The sequence below is a fragment of the Diceros bicornis genome, chromosome 22 (assembly GCF_020826845.1).
Source record: "Diceros bicornis minor isolate mBicDic1 chromosome 22, mDicBic1.mat.cur, whole genome shotgun sequence".
NCBI lineage: Eukaryota > Metazoa > Chordata > Mammalia > Perissodactyla > Rhinocerotidae > Diceros > Diceros bicornis.
In genome coordinates, this window is record NC_080761.1 from 55,117,822 (window position 1) to 55,143,943 (window position 26,122).

At 40.1% G+C, this 26,122-nt stretch overlaps 1 protein-coding gene and 1 long non-coding RNA gene across 8 annotated transcripts in view; one reads left to right on the forward strand and one right to left on the reverse strand.

Annotated features, from left to right (window-relative positions):
• The window catches only part of LOC131420197 (uncharacterized), a 52,734-nt gene extending 35,909 nt beyond the window's left edge, over positions 1 to 16,825 (reverse strand). Inside the window, exons 1-2 of the long non-coding RNA XR_009223496.1 lie at positions 16,527 to 16,825; positions 5,251 to 5,322 (exon numbers count right to left, since the gene is read on the reverse strand). This is a non-coding gene — a long non-coding RNA (uncharacterized LOC131420197). The remainder of the gene's footprint in view (positions 1 to 5,250; positions 5,323 to 16,526) is intronic.
• The window catches only part of AUH (AU RNA binding methylglutaconyl-CoA hydratase), a 164,627-nt gene continuing 154,589 nt past the window's right edge, over positions 16,085 to 26,122 (forward strand). For 5 of the 7 annotated variants that reach the window (XM_058566025.1, XM_058566028.1, XM_058566026.1 and 2 more), the window contains exon 1: positions 16,085 to 16,353. In XM_058566025.1, the coding sequence (XP_058422008.1) occupies positions 16,098 to 16,353 (256 nt within the window). In that variant the 5' untranslated portion in view covers positions 16,085 to 16,097. Of the gene's footprint in view, positions 16,354 to 16,430; positions 16,625 to 26,122 lie in introns of those variants that run through there. The other 2 variants (XM_058566031.1, XM_058566030.1) reach the window with 2 other exon arrangements.

Sequence of the window (26,122 nt, forward strand, 5' to 3'; positions counted from 1 at the left end):
TTCTCTCTCTCCTCTCTTTCAATACGATTAATTTATTTCCCCCAAATTTTGATATCATCTCCCTTTTCTCCTGAACTAGGACCACTGTCTTTTTCTTAGAAACAAGTCAGAGGCTCCACTGTGGTGGGCACTCCGTGTCAACCTCCTGAGTGGTAGCCACTCCCAAATGTCACACATGACAAATATGTGGGGAAACCCAGAAGGGCCTGCAGTGTTGCTGGGTACCAGGAATTAGAGGTCAAAAGTTCTTCCTTCCATGTTTCCCAAGCCCCAATTTAACTTAACTAAGTTTTCTAATTTGGAGATACATAATTATCAAGTAACTTCAGATGAGATGACATAGTTTTTCTACAGTACACACCTATAGTAACGTTGCTGATGAAAACAAGGTCTGTCTCATTCCCTGAATTATTGATAAATTCAGTTCTTAATATAAACCAAGCATCCCACGCAACACACTGCTCTTGGGCTGCTGATTTGACAAAGGAGCCTTCATTGAGCACTGGGGTGTGGATAAATGCAGCATACTGGTTTTTTTTTGGCCCTAGTCCAAAATGGGAATATTCTTATCCTTCACTATAGGTTGGCAAACTTTAAATAATTGATGATTTGAAAATTTTTTGCAGCCGGCATGAAAGAAACTTTGTGAGAATGAAAACACTATAAAAATATGCTTCTGGATCTTGATCAAATCTCTGAGCCAAGTCTCCAATTTTTTAAAAATCACATATACCATCAGGAATAGGGTAAAAAAATTTTAAACATATAATTCTGTGTGTGTGTATATATATATATATACACACATATATATGTGTATGCATGCATGTAAACAAGCACAAATAAAAGCTATAGGAAGAGGTAAAAATATAAGCAGAAGTCTTAATATTTTTTTTCCTACCCCAATGTACAGTGTCTTGGACATCATTGCCCAATGCTAAAGTTATTGCATCTTAAAAGTAATAATAATAGTAGCTAACATTTATGGGATGTTTATAATATGCTGTACTGTATTGAGAGCTTTACATATATTATCTCATTTAACCCTCAAACAACTGTAAAGATCAAATAATACTATTTTGCCCATTTTACAGATGACAGTCCATTGCTCAAGGACACACTGCTAGAAGGAGGCACCGCTGAGACTGAGATTTACATGGTTTGAATCCAGAGGCCATGCTCTTAATCATCATGCAGTTACTTGCAAAAGCAACCTTAGTTTCTGCAATATATTTTTAACTTCACTTCCTTTACATTTTAAAATTATCAAATAATAAATGAATATGGTTTAAAAATCCAAAGGGTAAAAAAATGTACAAAAGGAACAGAAAAAGTCTCCCTTCCCTCCTAACTCTATTTTCTAAGTGACTTGCCAAAAGAGCCTAGGCATTGTAATATCAAACACAGGAAGCACTTTTTTCTCAGAAGTACAACTCAGTTATTTTTTGGCCTCTTATTTGGAGTTCTGCTTCTGGTAATGGCAGAGCAGCTCATATTGGACCAAACCTCCTGCAGATAACAACTGTAATCTCAATTACAATTGAGATAACAATTTTTGTAATAATAATTTAAAAATCTATTTGAAGGCACTGGAGAGGGGAGAACAGGAAGAAACTAAAGAGTGGTTGACACTCAGAAGACAGTATGGTACTGGGTTATTCTACTTTTATGGCTTTTGCCTCAGTTGGTGCTATTCGTGGTGGGTAAAACTCAGAAACCTGCACATGTACTGGTTGAAGAAGCGGAGGAGAAACTTTGGGGCAACCACAAAAAGCTGGAAAATGAGGGGAGAAATCTCAGACAGGAGGTAGCTGCAGAGCAAGTGCCCAAATTATGTGCGTAAATGCTGCCCAAATCTCTGGCTGTTCCCTGGAAGATGCTTGAGCACGGCAGACTCCAAGCAGGACAGCTAAGGCTAAAAGAACTGAGGAGATCTCAGCCACTGCCCACGCGCGAGAGGCAGAGTGTGTGCTCAGATAAGCGAACCACCTGCTAAAACAAAACAATCAGTGCTATTCAGAGAAACAGAATCCATAGTCCCTACAAGCTATCTCACAATGCCCAGAATATAATCCTAAACTATTAGACATATGAAGAAACAGGAAAACGTAACCCATACTGAAAAGGGTGCTTCTCAAAATTTTTGGTCTGAAGATCTCTTTATACTTTTAAAAATTATCAAGGACCCCAAAAGTATTTTATTATGCATATTATATCTATTGATTATTATTAGAAATTAAAGTTGACAAAAGTTTACAATATTTATTCATTCTTTTAAAATAACAATAATAAACCCAGTACATGTCAACATAAATAACACATTTTCATGAAAAATAACTATATTTTCCCAAACAAAAGCAATTAATGAGAAGAGTAGCATTGTTTATATTTTTCCAAATCTCTTTGATGTCTGGCTGAATAGAAAGACAGCAAGAGTCTCATATGTGCTTCTGTGTTCAATCTATTGCAATATTTTGGTTTGGTTTAAATTATGAAGATAATCTGGCCTCACATAGTTGGAAAGATATGAATATTTTAATAGCCTTTAAAGATAATTGCAGATATTCTTCTTTAATACTATAGTAGAATTTGACAAATGGTAATTTCTTAAAGGTTTGTCTGGAATCTGAAACTGTATCATAGCCTGTTACATTTCATATTCTATTACATTAAAATCCATTGTTCTATATTGTACCTTCAATGGATCTTTTATCCATGCATAATTTTATAACATCACATAAAATTTATAAAATACTAGTGATAGTATACTATATACCTTATCCTGTATAAAATACTCGTCCATTGAGTTATGAAGATCTTTCAACTGTTGACACATTTCATTGTTCAATATTAAAATTCACAGTCATTGATACCACTACTGATCTCATCAGGCAAGTCTCTTGTGCTCATGATGGTGGATACAAATTTTTCAAAATTCCAATTTTCACTTGAATATTGGAATTTTGTCCAAATTGTCCAAATATTGTCATTTTCTTTGAGTGACAAATTCATTTTTTAGAAAATATCTGCCAAATACTGAATTCTGAATAACCTGTGTGTCTACCTATTGTTCTTTCAATTTTTCAGTTTCATGAAAGAATCAGCTAGTTCTGCTCACAGCTTGACCAACCACACAGTACTTTTTCTATCTGCTTTATTATGCAGCAAAAGTGATTTATGCACTATTCGTCTTATTACATAGAATATTAAAAAGATGTATATTTAAAGGTTGAGATTAAAAGAAAGCAATAGTTATCTGGCATTATCAAGGAAATTCTTAGAAAACTGGCCACTAGTACAGCTTAGTACAGCTGCCTTGATTCATGCTAAAATGCCAGCAGTTTTACTAACAACTGCTCTTTTACCATCATTGCAAATGTCAACATGAAACAGGCAAATAACATCTTAGGATTAATATGAAAATAGTTTTGACCTTTCAGACCCTGAGAAAGCATCTTGGGGAACCTCAGAAAGTACCTTGGGGAACCTCAGGAATCTGCAAACCACCCTGTAAAGAACTGTTGCCCAAAAGAAAATGTAAACAATGGAGACTGACCTCAAGATGACCTGGATGTTTTAATTAGCAGATGAGGAGTTTAAAGCAGCTATTATAAGTATGCTCAAAATTTTAAATGGAAATATTTTCAAAATGAATGACCAAATAAAAAATTCCAGCAATAGAAATTACTCAAAAGGACCAAATGGAAAATTATGGAACTGAAAGATACAATTCTGAAATTTAAAAAATTCACTGCATGGTCGTAACAGCAGATTGGAAAATAAATAAGAAAAAGTCAATAACTGGAACATAAATCCTTGGAAACTATCAAATCTAAAACATAGAGAAAAAAGATGGGAAAAAAAAATGAACAGAGCCACAAGACTCTGGAACTAGGAGACAATACCAAAAGGTTTAACATAACTAGAATCAAAGAAAAAGAGAATGAGAAGGGGGCAGAGACATGTATTTGAAGAAAAGATAGCCCAAAGTCCAAAGATTAGGGACAGACAGAAATCTATAGATTCAAGTTGCTCAGAGAACTCCAAGTATAAATACAAAGAAAGCCACACCTAGGCACATGACAGTCAAACTGCTAAAGGCTAAAGAGAAAGAGAAAATCTTAAAAGCAGTGAGACAAATGACATACCACATACAGGGAACAATAAGAAATGATGATGAGTTTCTTATCTGAAACAATGGAGACTGGAAGATAGAGGAACCACATTTTTAATATGCTGAAGGAAAAAAAAAAAATCTCAACTCAGAATTCTACATCCAGTGAAAATGTCCTTGAACAATGAAGGTGAAATAAAGACATTTTTGGATAAAGGAAAACAAAATATTTATTACCAGGAAATGTACAGTTTAAGAAATGCTAAAGTAAGTTCTTTAGGCCAAATGGAAATGATACCAGGTGAAAATTCTGATTTGCAGGAAGGAATGAAGAGTACCAGAAATAATAAGTATGTGGGAAAATATAAAAAACTATTTTCTTCCTGATTTCTTTAAAATACATATTACTGTATAAAGCAAAAATTATAACAATGTATTGTGGGTTTGTTTTGTATATATATGTAATATGTACAAGAACTATAGCATAAAAGATGAATGAGAGTATACAGAAACTATATAGTTGTAAGTTTTTTACATTTTTTGTGAAGCAGTACAGCATTAACTCTAAATAGACTGCGTGCAGATTCATATGTATACGGTAATCTGTAGATCAGCCATTCAGGGGGGAAAAGAGATAATTAGGGAAACAGAGAAATTAAAATGGAATTCTAAAAAAATGCAATTAGCCAAAAGGAGGCAGGAAAGGAAGACCAGAGGAACAAAATTTAGATGCAACAAATGGAAAACAAATAGGAAAATAGGAGCCCTAAATTAAACTATATCAGTAATGACAATAAATGTAAATGGAGCAAACATTCTACTTGATGTCAGAGATTGCTACTGTAGATTAAAAAAAGCAAAACTCAACTATTTGCTGTCTACAAGAGACACACTTTAAGTATCTGTGTTTTATCCATAACACTCGAAGATATGATTCACTTTCTAACAAGGGTAGGAAAATAATAACTCACTGGAGATTCCTTGTTCTGCAGCGAAATTCTGACAAACAGCAGGACTGGCTATAGTTAAAAATGAAGACCAAAGTGTGGTTTGCTTGCGGCATCTGTCCACCTCTATGTGAGTGCTCCCTTGACCCCCACCCCAACCAAAAGCCCACTTCCCACGTTTTGCCTTCTGACTTAACGCAGCCTATGCTCCATGCTGTGCTTCTGCCAGGCGAAGCTTTGTTCCATTCCAGTGCCTCCTGGTATCTGTGAATGACATAATTCGACAAAACAATTTAATCTAAAGTGTTCTTCATGCACAATACATTACGATTCCATGATGTGGCTGTAATAAGGACCTTAATCATAGTAACACATTTATTGAGCACTTAAAGAAGGACCATGCTTGGTGTTAAGCACTTCACCTATGCCATCCCATGTAGTCCTCCTCAAGAACTTTATGAGGCAGATGTGGTAATTATGAGCATTTCCCAATCAAGGAAACTAAGGTGTGTAGAGGTGGGGGTTCCCCCCACAGTTACATGTTTACAGCTAAAGTGTTAAAGACAGGATTTAAACTCAGCATATCTGATTCTAATATCAATCCCTTAAATCCAAGGAATAGTTCTGACCTAAACACAGGCATGAGAGAAGAGACAAAGGGACAAAGTAGCTTTTTTGTCCTTCAAAACTATTTAAGTAGCCCCCTCCCCTATCTACATACTGACCAGGTAACAAACATCTTTGTGGGGAGATAAAAGGCTCTGTGGAACGCCTGTAACACAAGTCCTTTACATACGCGATCTCATCTATTCTTGTCAACTCTGAAAGGCGGGCTCTTCTTATCCTCATATCACAAATGAGAAAATATGAATGTGTTAAAAGTTATAAAATGAGACATAATGATCCTTTCTTTCAATAAACTTATATAGTCTCATGAAAAGAGAAGGTAAAAACAAAAACAACAACACATATATCCGGTATGACTTTACTACTACAAACTTCTATTTGATTTGTCACTTCTCACAACAAGCCTGTATTCAGATCTTACTAGCATAACGAAAATAACAAGAACAAATGTGATTCAAGAACATTTTCTGAGAGTAGAAAAATCTGCTTCTAACATACTGGAGACTTGGCCTCTGAAGAGCCTACGGGTCCCCTGACCAATGGGACGCGCCAGAGTCACCACACAGTGTTCTGAACAGTGCTTGCCTTACAGCCTCTTTCTCTGTCACCCTGACACAACAGTACAAAAAGAATAGCACCACAAAGGCTTGAGAAGTAGAATCTGTTTTGCTGCTTTTAAAAAAATCTTGACTTCTGGATATTCACTAATCAGAGAGATAGACGAACTGCACCGTCGTCTGCTGTCTTCCTCTGAGGCTGTGAAAGCACTGATGACCGTGGCCTATACAATGCCTATTCTTTGAAAAGTGTTCAGCTATCAGTGCCTCCATTATCAGTGCCACCTGCCTAATTATGACGAAGACCTTAATGAGGACAACTAGGTGTCCTGGGGTAAAAAGAGAACTTGAATAGGGAGGTAGGAGATTATGACAAAATACTTTGTGCTGATTTGCACAGGATTCTGCAGCTTACTGGTTTTATGACCTTTGGCAAATGGCCTTATGAGCCAGTGTGCTTGTCTGAGAGTGTCAGGGTCTTCCTCTGAGCCTGCTCTGAGGAAGAGAGTAGGCATGGGTTGTTGGTACCCTAAGAGAGGAAAAACATCCCCCCTTTCTCTTACTTCAGTGACTGGGCGCCTGCAAATTAAACTGACAAAAGACAGATTAACAGAAGAAAAAAAGGTTTCTTTGTACGCGTACGCCTATGGGAGCTAACAAAAGAAGCAGCTAGCTTCCTAAATGGTTCAAGTTAGAGGCTTATAGACCTAACTTAGTAGGGAAAGGGAGGAAGCTGAAAGGGCTTCCATGGGAAGAACAAATAGGTTTCTTTAGGAAGGACAAACAAGTTTTAAGGAAAACAAACTGGAGATAAGACAGTTTGTGATGATGTTTGTTTAAGCAGGTGTGAGTGGTCTTGCCTTCCTCATGGCTGTGAAACTCCCCAAGGAGGGGATTTATAGCAGGTTTATCTTGGTCTCTCTCCAGGGAGTAGGCTTGCCCCAAAGAGGGGATTTATGACAGCCTCGTTTCTCAGAAGTTGCTGCTTTTAGTCAGATAAGGGAAGCTCTTTCCCCACAGTACTGTAATCACACAGGGAGGCTGGTGCGGATCTGGGGTTGGGGTGGTGTCAGTCAGCAGAGCTGGTTACAAGGAATGGAGGAAGAAGAATCTCTGTTATGGACTCAATTGTGTCTCCCCAAATTCATATGTTGAAGCCCTAACCCCTAATGGGACTGTACTTGGATATAGGGCCTTTAAAGGGGTAGTTAAAGTTAGCGACATCATAAAGGTGGGGCCCTAATCCAACAGGACTGGTGTCCTTAGAAGAAGAGACAGAGACACCAAGTGCACACAGAGGAGAGGCCGTGTAAGGATACAGCTAGAAGGCAGCTGTCTGCAAGCCAAGGAGAGAGGCCTCAGGAGAGACCAAACCCACCGACACCTCGACCTTGGCCCAGTCTGAGGTATTTGTTATGGCAGCCTGAGCTGATTAATACACTTTAGACTCCTTTACTGATTTAGAGGAGAGAATGAAATTCCCACCCACTAGAAAAGTGTATAAGGGACAAGGTACAAGAACCCCAAGAGCCATGGACAGGAGGGGCGAGAAGCACAGCTTTCCAGCTACACTATGACAGTAGAGTCTGAAGGTAGGAGGCAGACACTAAAACTTTGAGGGCTAAGAGAGCAATGAGGTTGGCCTCCAAATCTTAGAAATTTACGGTTAGTTTTCATCCTAGACCTGCTCACAGCCAAGAAGAGACTTAGGGCCTGGGGGGAAGGCACCATTCAAGCTTTCTCTGGGTCTGCCTGGGGGACTTGATGCAGGAAGGGAACGTCAGAGAATCCGAGGGGCAGGGTAGGGTAAATCAGCGGCCCAGAGGAGGAGGCTGGGTGAGAGGCATGGGGGTCTTCCAGAAGGGTCAACGACAGCAGTTGACCAGGGCAAGCTTCCAGCTCAGTCCAGGGCAGCATCACTGCTATTAGCACAGCACTGACTCATGGGCTTGGAATTAGGGTCCAGGTGGACTGCTGCATGTATCTTTCGTTTCAATAATTTTTTTATTTTAGAACAGTTTTAGACTTACAGACAAATTGAGAAGATAGTATAGAGGGTTCCCATATACCTCACCACCAGTTTCTCCTATTAATATCCTACATTAGTGTGGTACATCTGTTATAATTAATGAACCTATACTGACACATTATTATTAGCTAAAGTCCATACTTTATCTGAATTCCCTCAATTTATACCTAATGTCCATTTTCTGTTGCAGGATCCCACATTACACTTAGTTGTCATATCTCCTTAGGCTCTTCTTGGCTGTGACAGTTTCTCAGACTTGTTTTTGATGACCTTGACAGGTTTAAGAGGTACTAGTCAGGTATTTTGTAGGATGTCCTTCAATTGGGATTTGTCTGATTTTTTTTTTTTTTTATCATGATTAGACTGTGGGTATGGATTTTTGGGAGGAAGAGCACAGAGGGAAAGTGCTATTCTCATCACATCACATCAAGGGTGCCTACTATCAACATGGCTTATTGCTGTTGATGTTGACCTTGATCACTTGGCTGGGGTGGTGTTTGTCAGGCTTCTACACTGTAAAATTAGTCTTTCTATCCCCCTTTCCATGCTGTATCTTTGGAAGGAAGTCACTGCATGCAACCCACACTTCAAGTAGTGGAGAGTTATGTTCCCTGTCCTTGAAGGCAGAGTGCCTACATACATTATTTGGAATTCTTCTGCTTGGGAGACTTGTCTCTTCTCTTTCCTTTATTTATTCAATCATTTGTTTATATCAGTGTGGATTCGTGGATATTTATTTTATGCTTTGCATTATAATTCTACACCACTTTATTTATTTTTGTTCAACTTGTTCCAGATTTGGCCATTGGAAGCTCATTCATTTGGTTTCCCTGTCTCTCTGACATACTCCCATCATTGTGGGGTTATTTTGAAAACTTTCTTACTTTCTGGCACTACAACACCTTTCAGGCTCATCTTGTATATTTCCTAGATTGCCCCAGTCCTGGAATCAGCCTTTCTCCAAGGAACACCTTTACTGAAGAGTGGTATTAGAAACCAAGATCTGGGCACTGTGTGCTCATTGCTACTGGGGTGTCACTGCTTCTAGGTCCTCTCAGCTGAGAAAGCAAGGAAATATATGTGTGCATACTAACCCATGTAGATAAACTTATCTAAATATTTCTATATGTCACCATCTGTATCTATACTAAGAAAAACATGAGTTTATACTGTCTCCAACTCTATTCTCTTATCACATGAATCATTCTAGCACTTCCCTTGGCTTATCCGTATTTTCCCACTCCAGCAGTGAGAAACTGGCTCCCACCATCTGCCATTCATTTACTTAATTGTTCATTGACTTAAAAAAATTCTCAATGTTAGTATCCATTACTGGCATTATTCCTTTTGAGGCTTCATTGGTCCTGGATTTGGCCAGTGGGATCCTTTTCAAGCTGTGCCCTTTTGTATCTCCTCCAGTATTTGAGTACCCTATTGTTTTCTGGCACAAGAAGGTATTCTGGACTCACTTTGTATTTTCTCTGTAACTCTTGGATATAGAATCAGCCATATTGTCAGGAAGCCCTTATCCACTCCCTCCTTTTTTGAGATATAATTCACATACCATACAATTCACCCATTTAAAATGTACAATTCAATGGTTTTTAGTATATTCTCAGAGTTGTGCAACCATCACCACAGTCAACTTTAGAACAGCTTCATCACCCCCCGAAGAAGCTACATATCCTTTAGCTATCATCCCCCAAGGTCCCCATTGCTCCCATCCCTAGACAATGAAGGCACGTATCTTCAGAGCCTGGTGGGTGTGTGCATGTGTGTTTGTGTGTATGAGTACATATGCAATTGGCAACTACGGGGTTGGCAGGGGGAAGAGGCAGTATCTGGGGAATCATGACCACACAGGATCTAATGCAGAGGATGAGGTTTCCAAACAAGAGGATAAGAGGGGACTGGTCAAATTCTCCACAGCTGGGAGTGGGGTGGGGGCTGGGTAGGGCAAAGCCCTGATGATCATTTGGGACAAGCAGAGAATACAAGGTAATAATTAAGAACTCAGAGTCTGGAGTTGAGTGTTTGAGTCTGAGCTCTGTAACATATAGCTAGGTAACTCTCAGTAATTTAAAGCCTCGGTTTCCTTGTCTGGGCAGCACCTTCTCTCTGCCTCATAGGTCACAGGAACTCACAGGCACACGTGGTTGTGGTCGGTGCCTATAAATGGGCCCTACATAATTTTGGTGGAGGGTGGAGTGTCTGGTCAAGGAGGCCTCTTCAGAGCAGAGGGAAAGAGGATGTCCTCTCCCATACTTTTTCTGTGGGGACAATGTCCTCAGGTGAGGCTTATCAGAACTCTCCAAGACTCTGGGGATGGGGTTTTCTGGGTTTGCCATTTAATCCCTCCCTCTTGGAAACGAGTACTCAGATTAGGTGGGAAAGGGAGAACTTATGGAGAGCGTCCACTATGGATCCTTAGAGAATACCTGACAAAGAAGACATTTAAAAGCTTTAAAAACAGATCCAAGGAAATTCAGGGGGGTTGTTGTTTTAATTTTTATTTTGGGACTGAAGCATGAGTAAAACTTTGCATCCCTCTTGAAATGTACTGTGGCCATTCTTTGTATCTTAAACTTAAGCTACAAATATTTAAAATGCCTCTTTAATACTTAAAGAGCCTTACAGAAAATTACACAAACTATCTCACCTTGAATACAATTATATATATATTCTTTTCTATCATCTTCTGATCATTGTCTATGTACATGCCTGGTTTTGAAATAGTTTCTCATAGTTTTATATCATAGAACATGTAGATTACAAGTGTTGCTATGTGTCACGTATATATAGATTCTCATAGATCTAATGTAGTTGTAATTGTATATACAATTTCATATACTTATTTTTTATATTATCCTTGAATTCTAAAGATATAATTAGCAATGACTCCCAGATAGCTCATGTAGAAAGACTTTGTAGTTCTTCACTTTGTAGTTCTAGATATTTCTTGTAAAATCTATCATACTTTAGGGCTATGAACCTTTATCATAGGATTAATGAAAGTTTTGTTTTAAAAGTAAAAAATCAAAAGACTCTGTGGCATATTGTGTTCTGGAGTATCTGTAATCCCCTTTGTACATAGTAACAGAATTGTAGCTGGGTATGTGGTTGCCCAGCACAAGGTTACAATTTTAGGCCCTCTTGCTGCCGGATGTGGCCTGTGGGAAGTAGTGGAAGGGACATGTGCCATTTCTAGGTCTTCCCCTTGATAGAACTGGGTACTCCCTTCATCTTTTATGTCTTGCTGGTAGCAGGGAGCAGCCACTTTAGACCCAGAGATGGAAGCCCCATGTTGAGGATGGCAGAGCCACGTTACCACGCCTGGACTGTTAACATTCTCTCTTGTTCAAGCCATCATACTCATGGGTGTCTCTGATACAGTGGCCCAATCTTTACACTAACACAGGAGTCCTCCCTTATCTGTTATTTCAGTTACGCACGGTCAACCATGGTCCGAAAATATTAAATGGGTGAGAGACAGAGACCACATTCACATAACTTTTATTACAGTATAATGTTATAATTGTTCTATTATTAGTTACTGTTGCTAATCTCTTAATGTGCCTAATTTATAAATTAAACTTTATAATTTATATATTATATATAACACATAACGTATGTATATACAGGAAAAAACATAGTATATATAGAGTTTAGTACAATGCACCGTTTCAGGCATCCATTGGGGGTCTTGGAATGTATCCCCTCTGTGGATAAGGGGGGACTACTGCATGCTACTTCCTCTTTGTTTCAGGCAAGACAGTTTTAAAATATACTCCCATTTTCAAAAAGTCCAGAGTTCTGCTTCATTTTTCACACCTTGTTTGCTAAGCTATTTTTGTTTTTCCACTTGTGGTTGGTAACATGTTGGTATTTCATTTTACCAGTGACACCTATGCCATCCTACATGTTCTGTGCAACAGAGCTGCATTCTAGGAGGGATGGCTTCTGCCATTCAGGGCTGGCTGTATTCCAGGAGCTCAGTGTTGGCCATCCTGTATTGCACACATTTAATATTACACAGAAGGAAGCATTAGAAAAACCTCAAGGGTGTAGCAGATCAAAAAAACTGTTAGCTGAGGGCTGGCTGGAGGCAAGGGCTGGCATTTCTGCAAAATGGAAACAGTAACACCAACTTCAAAGTTTTCTGAACATTAAATAACATATCTAAATGTCTGGAACAGACTAAGAAGGAAGTTGATAAATGGTAGCTAATGTCATCTAATTTGTTTCCATTTCCTGGTACCAAGTGCTTCACACATTTATCTCATCAACCTGATGAAATGGGCATAATCCTTCCTGTCTTATAGAAGAGATTGAAGTTCAAGAATTCGTGAGGTGAAATAGATATCATACTAGCTATTTTGCAAATGAAGAAACAGAAGCAGGGAATATTTAAATAGCTCATGGATGTCTCAAAGTGAAGCAGTTATGGAGATGGGATCTAAAGCCATGTGTGTCCGACCTGGTATTTGGCAGTTCTCCATTAGTTGTCATGCCTGAGAGGTTGTAATGGTCATGGTGATGTTTATTATTTGCACTAACTTTTTTTTTGTTGTAGTTGAGGAAAATTCGCGCTGAGCTAACATCCTTGCCAATCTTCCTCTGTTTTGTATGTGGGTTGCCGCCACAGTATGGCTTGACGAGTGGTGTAGGTCTGCGCCCGATATCCGAACCCGGAACCCTGTGCCGCCGAAGTGGAGTGTGAGAACTCAACCACTATGCCACCAGGCCAGCCTTTGCATTAACTTTCAAGAATCAACTTTCTTATTGGCCTTGTACCTTGCTTGCAACCTGGTACCTGACAGATAAGTAAGGAAGGTCACTCATCTGGTAGGTGCCTGGAATCTCAATATTTTGGGGAACCTCAAAAAAGAGAGGAATTCACCCAAATCTGCAGGTATTGCAGGCAAAGTCTGATGACAAAATCCTTGGCTTGGCTTTCCTGGCCTCAACATGCCTTTGAAGTTCAATCTGAGATTCCTTATAAAAAAGTTCCAGCACAGCAGATTTAAAAGAACCTATATGATCAATTGCTATTCTTGATGTACTTATGTAAATAATTGGGCCAAATTTATTGAAACTAGACTTATTTTACAAATTAGTTTTAACTTGGCTATCTTTGATAAAAATGAGGGTGATTTTAGAAAGAAAAATTATTTCAGTGGAAACTATTTGTAGATAATAGATCCTAGTTTTATTAATTGTCTTTGAGGCTTTTGTTTTATATCTGTTGACTGGACTGGATCCTGAATTCTTCTAGTCTCCTGAAATATCTGGCTGCGAACCTCCAAACTAACGTTTTTGATTCTTTTCCCGTCATTTTCATTTGGAATCACTGAGAACTGAACCTGCCCTTTTTCCTGAAGCCTTACAAACTGAAGGACTTGATATAAACTTACAAGAGATTCATGCCTGTTGCTGTGTAAGCCACTCAAAAGGAAGCTGCAGAAGATGCTTTGAGACTGACATCTAGAAACCTTCTTAACTGGCTGTCCTCTGAACTCAGAAACTGGTTTATAATTTGCTCCAACCATTAACCTTGTTTTTCTTTTGTTTCCATAGAAATGCTTCTTATTAAATACCTGATTGCTTGCAGGTATTTAATATAGGCCTAACTTTGGGAGCCCACCCGCATCACAGCCTTCTAAAATGAACTTAACTGGACTGATCTATTATCAGGACTAAGAAATGTGTTCAATGAAATGGAACAATCCACCAACTCAGCTTCTGGACTGTGAAACTTCTTTAAGTTTCAAAAGGACTGTGAAACTTCTTAGTTCCAAAGGCAGGACTATGGGAGATCAAAATTGGCCATCTCAAAATATGTCTCTTTACCTTGATTATTTTCTCTGAAGGACATTTGACATTCCCCTCCCAAACTGCCTAAAGAATTTAACATAGAAGGCCTGTTCCAGGATGCAGCCACTACCATATGATAGCTATAGTATAATGTAAAATAGGTGTGATAAGAAAGGCACCAACAAGCTCATCTTATCAACAATTCTGTCTCTCCAGTCACATTCTGTATAGGTGGCCCTGTAAAGAGTTGTCTGACAAACATTTGCATTTCCATCTCCATGTGAACTGTCTTCTCCTCTGAAATCCCAAACCACTACCCCATGATCCTCCTTTGTCTATCTGAATATGCTATTTAAGGTGAAAACCTCTTCCATTTGTCGAGACTCAGTTTTCCTGGTTTCTCCCATGTACACATGTTATAAAGCTTTGATTTTCTCCTGGGGGGGGTGGGAAAGAAAGAATCAACTTGCTTCACAGACTGGGGTATCCTCGGGACTGCTTTCAATAAGGACCAGAGTCACCACTGTTAGGGAAGAGGCTGGTGTCTCTAGGTTGCATTTTCCCATCAGGCTCTATGCCCATCAAAACCACAGGCTGTCCTTCCTACTCTGATTTCTAGTATAACCCAAACAATCTGTGATTACCTTTCTGCAGTTGTCCTAATCAATCACAAGTACTTTCTGAGGTTATATTACCTTAAATAGCACTGTCAGGTGTTCTGTAACTCCTTTACTTGAATGTACAATCTATTGATGCACCAACATAAAGATATGAAAAAAATTAGCAACTAATACAAGTGAACGGTAAATAGTTTCAATAATTGCAATAGTTGAGCTGTAAATAAATTCCTGAGTTTCCTAGCAAAGTGAACATGAGTATCAGAAAAAGAGAAAGATACAAGAGGAAGCAAAATTTTACCTTGTCCTAACCTTCATGAGAAATTGCACAAGTGACCCTTTACAGAAGATAGGATAAAAGGTGCCCTCAACCACATTCCCACAGCAGACACAGTAATGGAACACAATTGGCTTTTTTGTTTCCACTTTGGATAAAGCTGAGGGTATAACATTGAAGGAAGTTTTGCTTAGAACTCAAAAATGTAGTCAAGGTACAATAGCAGAAATTTGTGTGGCAGTGGGAGTATGCTCATAGCAGCATATTTTTCAAATAATATTCCCAAACACATCTTTTCTGGGTTAAGATCTGATAAAAACTGGCAGGAGAAAATTGTAGACAACGTGCTTTGATGAGCACCTACCACTAAGTCCACATTCTGCATTTCTTGTTGAGCGAAGAGCCACATGCTCTAAACCCACCTCAGCATATGGTTTGGCTGAGCCCCTTTTGTTAGGATGACAGCGCCTTACTGGGACTCTTGCCTCGGGAAGGGCCACCCCACCTGCTCGAGTTGGGCCGAGGACCCCTGTTATTGGCTGTTCTCACCCCTCCGGAACTCCATATAGTAAGCATCGCTGTAGGCACGTCTGACCGATAACCCGCGGCTCTTGCATACAAGAGTAACCGGAGCCCCATGCACAGCTGCCACACCGGCAGCCCAACGTGAGACCAAACATTTTAGTCACCTTTGCAGTTAACACAGGACCCCAGGGCATAGCCCCAGGAGAGCCGGGAGGCGGCTCCCTCTGGGGAGTTGTTACAGAACACGTTCCCTAAACTACTGCACAGCCTCGGGGAACCACTTTCTCCCTGCTTTGCTGGACAAGCCCCTACAGCCGGTGCCCGGCCAGGCAGGCCCAGCAGACAACCTGGAACGCTCAGTCACCCGGCCTGGGCGGGGCCTGGCGACGAGGGTCGGGGCGCACGCAAAGCCATGGGGGCGGGGCCCGGGCGGGGCGAAACGGCGAGGGGCGGGGCCTGGCGCGAGAGGGAGGCTCCGGGGGCGGGGCCTGGCGCGAGAGCGAGGCTCCGGGGGCGGGGCCTGGGAGTGCGCGGCGGCGTGGTCGCGGCGGGGGCGGGGCAGCAGCCGCAGGCCCACGCCGTAAACAGACAACATGGCGGCGGCGGCGGCGCTTGGAGCGCTGGGCGCCTTGCAGGCCGGCCGCGCGCGCCTGGTGGCCGCCTGCTGTGCGCGGCTCGGCCCGGGGTCGAGGCGGCCCGACTCCCTGACGGGGCCGCGGGTCAGCCCGGCGACCTGGGCCCGGGGCTGGGCGCCCGCGGCCGGGGGGGCGGCCCCGTGGAGGGGCTACAGTTCTGAGGTGAAGACGGAGGACGAGCTGCGGGTGCGGTACCTGGAGGAGGAGAACCGAGGTGAGGGGCGCGGCGCCGCGGCCGCCGGTCCTAGGAAGGGGGCGCAAGGTCGAGTGGCCGGGCTGACGTCAGTGTCCGCGGAGCGGGCGGTCCAGGCCCCTTCCCTCCCCCACCCCAGCATCGCGCGTCTTTAGTGCTTTCAGTGCCCAAAGGTGGGCTGCCGGGCGGCTTACCTGTCAAGGTGGCCCCTCTCGGCGCCGAAGACAGAATGCAGCTCACGCCCTCGTCTCTAGACGAGCCAAGGTCAATAAACCCCGGATCGTGCTTCCAGGTTTCGTTCTTGCTCTGTAATTGCTTTCTGTCAACTCAGGTATCGGGGAGAGTTTTAGAACCTGCAGTGAGAATGCACTTGGTTATTCTGAAGAATCTTAAAGCTGTTCAGCTGGGGCAATTTTTCCTTTTGTCCATTTTATCTTAGAAAGTCAGTTTTGGGGGACTATTCTACTTCAGTTGAACAGTTTTGAGCATTTTTTGGTCTTCCAGTTAACCAGGCTAATTTCTGGGGACGCAATTGTGCATGATGCTGATCTTGCCCTTGAGTTACCTACAGTGGGAGGAGTCAGATGCGTTAGCAATACAGTACAGTGGGAGGAAGGGCTGTGAGAGGATAGTGCCCTGCGGAGGGATTCCTGAGGAAGCGATTTCTTTCACTGCTGTGTTGGGGCAAGCCAAGGGGGTCATGAACGGTGGAATAGCAGTTTGCCAGAAGACCAGTCATTTAATTTTGACGTGCAGTTATTGAGCCCCTGTAATCTGTTACTCAGAATTGCAAATCGAGTTAAGTCCTGATTGCTGTCTTTAAGCTGCTCTTAGTGTAGTGAGGAAGATACTGGCGATTAAGAAGGCTATATTAATTTTAGAGGCTTGGTGAGAGCAAAGGACTATAATACCCGCAAGGGGCATATGATCAGTTATGTTTGGGGAGATTAGAACACCTGAGAGGGGAGAATCTGAGGGTCAAGTTACGGTTTTGCCAGATGAAACGAGTTTCAAGGCATTCCTTACTAGGCAATAGAATTTGACATTAGTGAGGGTTCTTAGGCAAACTTCTCTGTGCCTTAACTTTCTTGTGTGTAAAATAGGAAAAATAATATCAACTTTGTATGGCTGCTGTGAAGATTAGATGAGAACGTTAATATAAATCGCCCATTAAGTATCTAGCTCGTAGAGGGTGCTCTGGAGTGTGATGAGTTATTTCATTTGTTATTTGTTTATTATTTCCAGACAGAGACAAGAGCATGGTCAAAGGCATGGAATGTGAACATGTGTGGTGTTTTGGGGAAATGGCATAAGGCGAGTATGGCTGTAGTGTGGCATGACAGGCAGAATATTGAGAAATTCAGCTGGAAAGTAGATGGGCACTGCAGTGATTAGAGCCGTGAATGCCACCGTCTTTTGGGTAAGCTTAGTCTCGCTGGGGTTTCACTTAGGTTAGGTGTACCAGCAGTACATTAGATACAAAGGGATTGCAAGTACAGCTAGTAATATGCACCATAGTCTCTGTTTTTTTGTCTTTATGACTTGAATGCAAATTGAAAGTAAATTTTCTTAAAATGTCTGGAAAGTCCTTAAATTAGGATCCATATGGATCAAAGGGAAGAAATGAGAGCATACAAAACAATTTAATAAATTCAGATGTTTTCAGTTACCTGAAATGTAAAAATCAGCTATCAGGAAATTATGGTTTCTTAAGAAAATTGACCCAGCGTCCTTTGAGGATCAGCAAGAATAACAACTTAGAGGTGGCTAATATATATGCTTTGCTTTGCCTTCGTGGTGAACCAGCAATAAGCAGTGCAAAGAAAAACATGAGATCAGGGATACTGCAGGTGAAGGCATTTTCTTGATGTCTTGGCTTCTGGTAGAGTGGAGTCCAAAATTTGGTTCTCTGAGCAGCCTGCAGGGAATATGAGAACTCCCTTGGGTCAGAGGAGCCCCAGACTGCTGTCTGCCCTGTCGGCCCCTTTAGGCTGGTGGAGGGGGCCGAGTGCACAATACATCAGCCCTCAGCTGCTGACTGGGTTTGGCATTTGTAATTGGTTGTGAGGCACAGTTTGTGGTGTGCCATTCTTAGTGGTTGTTTTCTTGCATTGTTGTCCAGCCTACTCAGAGTTTTAGAGCAGCAGTCTTGGTCATGGTTTACAAAGGTTTCTCCTGGTCTCCTGCAGTGGCCTCCTTTATAGGTCAACGGGTCTCCAGTTATTCTCCTTCCCAGTTTATTCTTCACACCGGTGCTGGGGTTACCTTTTTTTTAAGGCCAAGCATCACTTCTCTGCTCAGTTAAAATCTTCTAGTGGCTCCCTGTTGCCTGCCCTTCCTCACAGCTGGCAGCCTTCACAGTCCATGCATCTCCCTTCAGCTGCACCTAAGCTTTGCCTTTTCCTGCTATTTTATGTGTCTGTGCTTCTGCACGGATCTCCTGGAATGAATGACCTCTCTGTCCCTCTTCCCAGCCTTCTCCCGGTCTGGCAAGCTTCTACTCATAATTGTGACCCATTTCAAAGATCATCTTTGTGAACCATGTCAGAACAACTTCTGGCAGAAATAGAGCAAACAAGCAAATGGGTAATGCGAGGCATCCTTGATACCTGCACCTTACTCATCGTTCACGACTCGGTTATCCTCCAGCCTTCCCCCAGTGGCCTTGAAATCTTCCTGCTTTTCTCCATGCTCTTCTTTACCAGCACCGCTCTTGTCCAGGGCAGCGCAATCTCTCAAGTGGACTGTTGCAGACGTCTGCCAGCTGGTCTGCCTACATCTGCTTGCTTTGCTGTTTTAACAGATTGATTCCTTTCATGTGTTTTTCTGATGTTTTAAGAAATGTATTTTTGTATATTTTATGGCATGTGAGTTACAGCTCGATAAAGATATATATTGAGATAGATGTATAGTTTTTAAAATCTTTATTGCGATATAATTCACATACCATAAATTTCAAAATGTACAATTGTTTTTAGTATATTTACAGAGTAGTGTGACCATTAGCACAATCCAGTTTCAGAACATTTTCATCAATCCAAAAAGAAACCCTGTTCTCTTTAGCGGTGACCCCCTGTTCTCATATTCCACCTTCCCCCCAGATAAGACCCGTTTATCAACTTTCTGTCTTAATAGATTTGTCTGCTCTGGACGTTTCATATTAAAAAAATCATATAATATATGGTCTTTTGTGGCTTCTTTCACTTAGCATTATGTTTTCAAGGTTCATCCATGTTGTAGCATGTATCAGTACTTCATTTCTTCTTCTTCTTTTTTTTTTTTGGTGAGGAAGATTAGCCCTGAGCTAATATCTGTTGCCAATCCTCCTCTTTTTGCTGAGGAAGATTGGCCCTGGGCCAACATCCATGCCCATCTTCTTCTACTTTATATGTGGGATGCCGCCACAGCATGGCTTGATAAATGGTGCGTAGGTCTGTGCCGAGGATGCGAACCTGCGAACCCCGGGCCGCCAAAGTGGAGGGCGAGAACTTAACCACTACACCACCAGGCCGGCCCCTGGTACTTCATTTCTTTTTGTGGCTGAATAATATTCCATTGTATGGATAGACCACAGTTTGTTTATTCATCATCGATGTACACTTGGGTCATTTCCACTTTTTGGGTATTGTGAACAATGCTGCTTAGAACATTCATGTATAAATTTTTGCAGACCCCTGTTGTCATTTCCACTTAGAAGTGGAATTGCAGGGTTGCTGGGTCATATTAACATTTTGAGGAACTACCAAATGTGTCCAGAGTGGCTACAGCACTTTACATTCCCACCAGCAACATATGAGGGCTCCCGTTTCTTCACATCCTGACCAATACTTGTTATTGTTTGTGTTTTTGATTGTAGCCTTCCTGGTGCATGTGAAGTGATATCATTGTGGCTTTGATGTGGGTTTCCCTAATGATTAGTGATGTTAAGTATCTTTTCCTGTGCATATTGGCCATGTGTATATCTTCTTTAGAGAAATGTCTTCTCAAATCCTTCACCCTTATTTTAATTTGGTTGTTTGTCTTTTTATTTAATTGTAAGAATTCTTTATATATTCTGTATATAAGTCCTTTATCAGATACATGACTTGCAAATATTTTCTCCTATTCTGTGGATTGTCTTTTCACTTTATGAATGGTGTATTTTGAAGTACCTAGGTTTTTAATTTTGGTGTATTCCAATTTGTTTGTTTCTTTTGTTGGTCTGCTTCTGGATTATATCTAAGAAACTGTTGCCTACTGTTGCCCAAGCTCACAGAGATTTATACCTGTTTTCTTCTAAGAGTTTTATGGTTTTAGCTCTTATATTTGTGTCTATGATCCATTTTGAGTTAGTTTTTATATATGATTTGAGGTAAGAAGTTAACTTCCTTCTTTTACATGTGGATATTCAGTGTCCCAGCACTATTTGTTGGAAAGACTATTCTTTCACCACTGAATTGTGTTGGCACTATTGTTGAAAATTAATTGACCGTAAACATAAGAGTTTATTTCTGGACTTCTGTTCTATTCTGTTTGTCTACATGTCTATCTTTATGCCAGTACCATATTGTTTGAGTACTGTAGCTTTGTAGTAAAATTTTATTTGGGTGGCATGAGTCCTCCAGCTTCTGTTCTTTTTTAAGAGTGTTTTGTCCATTCTGGACTCTTGCATTACCACATGAATTTTAGAATCAGCTTGTGAATTTCTGCAAGAAAGTCAACTGAGATTTTTATAGGGATTACATTGAATAGGTAGATCAATTTGGGGAACATTGCCATCTTAACAATGTTAAGTTTTCCAAACTATAAACATGGAATATTTTTCCATTCAACAATGTTTTGTAGTTTTCAGTGTACAAGTCTTACACTTCTGTTAAGTTTATTCCTATATCATTCTTTTTGGATGCTATAGTAAATGGAATTATTTTCTTAATTTCATTTTCAGATTGTTCATTGCTCATGTATAGTAATACAATTGTTTTTGTATATTGATCTTGTATCACGCAACTTTGCTGAACTTGCTTATTCTTATAGTTTTTTAGTGGATTTCTTAATATTATCTATGTATAAGATCGTGTCGTCTGCAAATAGGGATGATTTTACTTCTTCTTTTCCGATCTGGATGCCTTTTATTTCTTTCTCTTGCCTAATCTCCCAGGTTGGAGCCTCCATTACACTGTTGCATAAAAGTATCAAAAGCAGGCATCCTTGTCTTGTTCCTGATCTTGGAGGGGGAAGCATTCAGTCTTTTACTATTAAGTATGATGTTAGCTATGGTTTTTTTTTGTATGTAGATACCCTTTATCAGGTTGGAGAAGCTTCCATCTATTCATAGTTTAAGTGTTTTTATCATGTTGAATTTTGTCAGATGCTTTTTCTGCATCTGTTGAGGTGATCAAATGATCTACCTTGTTTAGTGTGTTGATGTGGTGGATTACATTAACTGATTTTCAAATATTGAACCAGTCTTGCATACCTGGAATAAAGCCCACATGGTTGTGGTGTATAGTTCTTTTATACATTGCTGGGTTTGATTTGCTAATATTTTGTTGAAGATTTTTGCGTCTATGTTGATGAGAGATAGTGGTGTTTAGTTTTTTGTTCTTGTGGTGTCTTTGTCTGGTTTTGGTATGTGGGTAATGCTGGCTTCATAGAAAGAGCTAGAAAGCGCTCCCTCTGCTTCTATTGTCTAGAAGAGATTGTAGAGAAATTATATCATTTTTTCTTTGAATGTTTTGATAAAATTCACCTGTGAAACCATCTGCATCTGATGCTTTCTGTTTTGGAAGCTTATTAATTATTGATTCAATTTTTTTAATAGGTGTAGGCCTAATCAGTTGATCTATTTCTTGTGTGAGTTCTGGTAGATTGTGTCTTTCAAGGAAGTGGTCCATTTCATCTAAGTTTTCAAATTTGTGGGCATAGAGTTGTTTATAATACTCCTTTATTATGCTTGTGATATCACAGGGATTCAGTAGTGATGACCCTTCTTTCATTTCTGATATTAGTAATTTGTTTTCTCTCTCTTTTTTTCATGGTTACTCTAGCTAGAGGCTAGGCTATAATTTGATACTGTATTGTTAGGCACATACACATTATGGAGAAATGACCCTTTTAGCATTATGAAATGCCCCTTTTTTATCCCTGAGACTATTTCTTGTTCTGAAATATGCTTTCTCTGAAATTGTTATAGCTACTCCAGGTTTTCTTTTATTAAACGTTAGCATGGTTTTCTTTCTCCATCTCTTCACTTTTAGTCAGTCTGTGTCTTTATATTTAAAGTGGATTTCTCATACACAACATGTGGTTGGGTCTTGTTTTTTATCCACTTTGACAGTCTCTGTCTTTTTTTTTTTATTTTTTTTTTTTTTTTGTGAGGAGATCAGCCCTGAGCTAACATCCGCCAATCCTCCTCTTTTTTTTGCTGAGGAAGACAGCCCTGGGCTAACATCGGTGCCCATCTTCCTCCACTTTATATGGGACGCCGCCACAGCATGGCTTACCAAGCAGTGCGTCGGTGCGCGCCCGGGATCCGAACCAGCGAACCCCGGGCCGCCGCAGCGGAGCGCGCGCACTTAACCGCTTGCGCCACCGGGCCGGCCCCGACAGTCTCTGTCTTTTAATTAGTATATTTAGACCATTTATACTTACAGTGATTATTGAAATAGTTGGATTATTATGTATCATATTTGTAAGTGTTTTCTATTCATTGCCCTTGTTCTTTGTTTATTTTTATATTCCGCTCTTTTTCTGCCTAATTTCTTCCCTCTCTTAGTACATCAATTATAATTCTTAAAAAATTTTATTTTCTTATTTTATTTTTATATTTTTGCTGAGGAAGATTTGCTTTGAGCTAACATCTGTTGTCAATCTTTCTCTTTTTGCTTGAGGAAGATTCACCCTGAGAGAACAGCTGTGCCAATCTTCCTCTATTTTGTATGTGGGTTGCTGCGTCAGCATGGCTGCCGATGAGTGGTGTAGGTCCACACCTGGGAACTGAACTCGGGCCACTGAAGCAGAGCACGCCGAACTTAACCACTAGGCCACGGGGCTGGCCCCTGAAAATTGTATTTTTTTTTAATTTTTTGTTTATTGCAGTAACATTGGTTTATAACATTGTAAAAATTTCAGGCGTACATCATTATACTTCTATTTCTGCATAGATTACATCATGTTCACCACCAAAATACTAGTTACAACCCATCACCACACACATGTACCGAATTATCCCTTTCACCCTCCTCCCTCCCCACTTCCTCTCTGGTAACCACCAATCCAATCTCTGTCCCTATGTGTTTGTTTATTGTTGTTATTATCTACTACTTAATGAAGGAAATCATACGGTATTTGTCCTTCTCCCTCTGACTTATTTCACTTTACATTATACCCTCAATGTCCATCCATGTTGTCACAAATGGCTGGATTTCATTGTTATCTTATGGCTGAGTAGTATTCCATTGTGTATATATACCACATCTTCTTTATCCATTCGTCCCTTGATGGGCACTTAGGTTGCTTCCAAGTCTTGGCTATTGTGAATAAGGCTGCAATGAACACAGGGGTGCATGTACCTTTACAAATTGGTGTTTTCAAGTTCTTTGGATAAATACCCAACAGTGGAATAGCTGGATCATATGGTAGTTCTATCCTTGATTTTTTTGAGGAATCTCCATACTGTTTTCCATAGTGGCTGCACCAGTTTGCACTCCCACCAGCAGTGTATGAGAGTTCCCTTCTCTCCACATCCTCTCCAACACATGTTGTTTCCTGTCTTGTTAATTATAGCCATTCTGACGGGCGTGAGGTGATATCTCATTGTAGTTTTGATTTGCATTTCCCTGATAGTTAGTGATTTTGAACATCTTTTCATGTGTCTGTTGGCCATCTGTATATCTTCTTTGGAGAAATGTCTGTTCAGGTCTTTTGCCCATTTTTTAATTGGGTTGGTAGTTTTTTTGTTGTTGAGATGCATGAGTTCTTTATATATTTTGGAGATTAAGCCCTTATCAGATATATGGTTTGCAAATATCTTCTCCCAATTGTTAGGTTGTCTTTTCGTTTTGTTGATGGTTTCCTTTGCTGTGCAGAAGCTTTTTAGTTTGATGTAGTCCCATTTGTTTATTTTTTCTATTGTTTCTCTTGCCCGGTCAGACGTGATGTTTGAAAAGATGTTGCTAAGACCGATGTCGAAAAGCGTACTGCCTATGTTTTCTCCTAGAAGTTTCACAGTTTCAGGTCTTACATTCAAGTCTTTAATCCATTTGGAGTTAATTTTTGTGTATGGTGTAAGGTAAGGGTCTACTTTCATTTTTTTGCATGTGGCTATCCAGTTTTCCCAACACCATTTGTTGAAGAGACTTTCTTTTCCCCATTTTATGTTCTTGGCTCCTTTGTCAAAGATTAGCTGTCCATAGATGTGTGGGTTTATTTCTGGGCTTTCGATTCTATTCCATTGATCTGTGTGTCTGTTTTTGTGCCAGTACCATGCTGTTTTGGTTACTATAGCTTTGTAGTATATTTTGAAATCAGGGAGTGTGATACCTCCAGCTTTGTTCTTTTTTCTCAGGATTCCTTTAGCTATTTGGGGTCTTTTGTTGTTCCATATAAATTTTAGGATTCTTTGTTCTATTTCTGTGAAAAATGTTGTTGGAACTTTGATAGGGATTGCATTGAATCTATAGATGGCTTTAGGAAGTATGGACATCTTAACTATGTTAATTCTTCCAATCCAGGAGCACGGAATATCTTTCCATTTCTTTGTGTCTTCTTCAATTTCTTTCAGAAATGTTTTATAGTTTTCGGTGTACAGATCTTTCACCTCTTTGGTTAAGTTTGTTCCTAGGTATTTTATTCTTTTTGTTGCAATTGTAAATGGGATGGTATTCTTAATTTCTCTTTCTGCTACTTCGTTGTTAGTGTACAGAAATGCAACTGATTTTTGTATATTGATTTTGTATCCTGCAACTTTACCATATTTTTTTATTACTTCTAAAAGTTTTCTGGTGGATTCTTTAGGGTTTTCTATATATAAAATCATGTCATCTGCAAATAGTGACAGTTTCACTTCTTCCTTTCCAATTTGGATCCCTTTTATTTCTTTTTCTTGCCTGATTGCTCTGGCTAGGACTTCCAGTACTATGTTAAATAGGAGTGGTGAGAGTGGGCATCCTTGTCTGGTTCCTGTTCTTAGAGGGATAGCTTTCAGTTTTTCACCATTGAGGAGGATGTTAGCTGTGGGTTTGTCATATATGGTCTTTATTATGTTGAGGTACTTTCCGTCTATACCCATTTTATTCAGAGTTTTTATCATAAATGGATGCTGTATCTTGTCAAATGCTTTCTCTGCATCTATTGAGATGACCATGTGATTTTTATTCTTCATTTTATTAATGTGGTGTATTATGTTGATTGATTTGCGAATGTTAAACCATCCCTGCATACCTGGAATAAATCCCACTTGATCATGGTGTATAATCTTTTCAACGTATTGTTGTATGCGATTTGCTAGTATTTTGTTGAGGATTTTTGCATCGATGTTCATCAGTGATATTGGCCTGTAATTTTCTTTTTTTGTGTTGTCCTTGTCTGGTTTTGGTATCAGGGTAATGTCAGCTTCGTAGAATGAGTTAGGGAGCTTCCCCTCCTCCTCAATTTTTTGGAAGAGTTTGAGAAGGATAGGTATTAAGTCTTCTTATTTATTTTTATTTATTATATATTTATTATGTATTTTTATTGGTTGCCCTGGTGTTTGCAATATATATTTACACTAATCCAAGTCCACTTTCAAATAACACTATGCCACTTCATGATA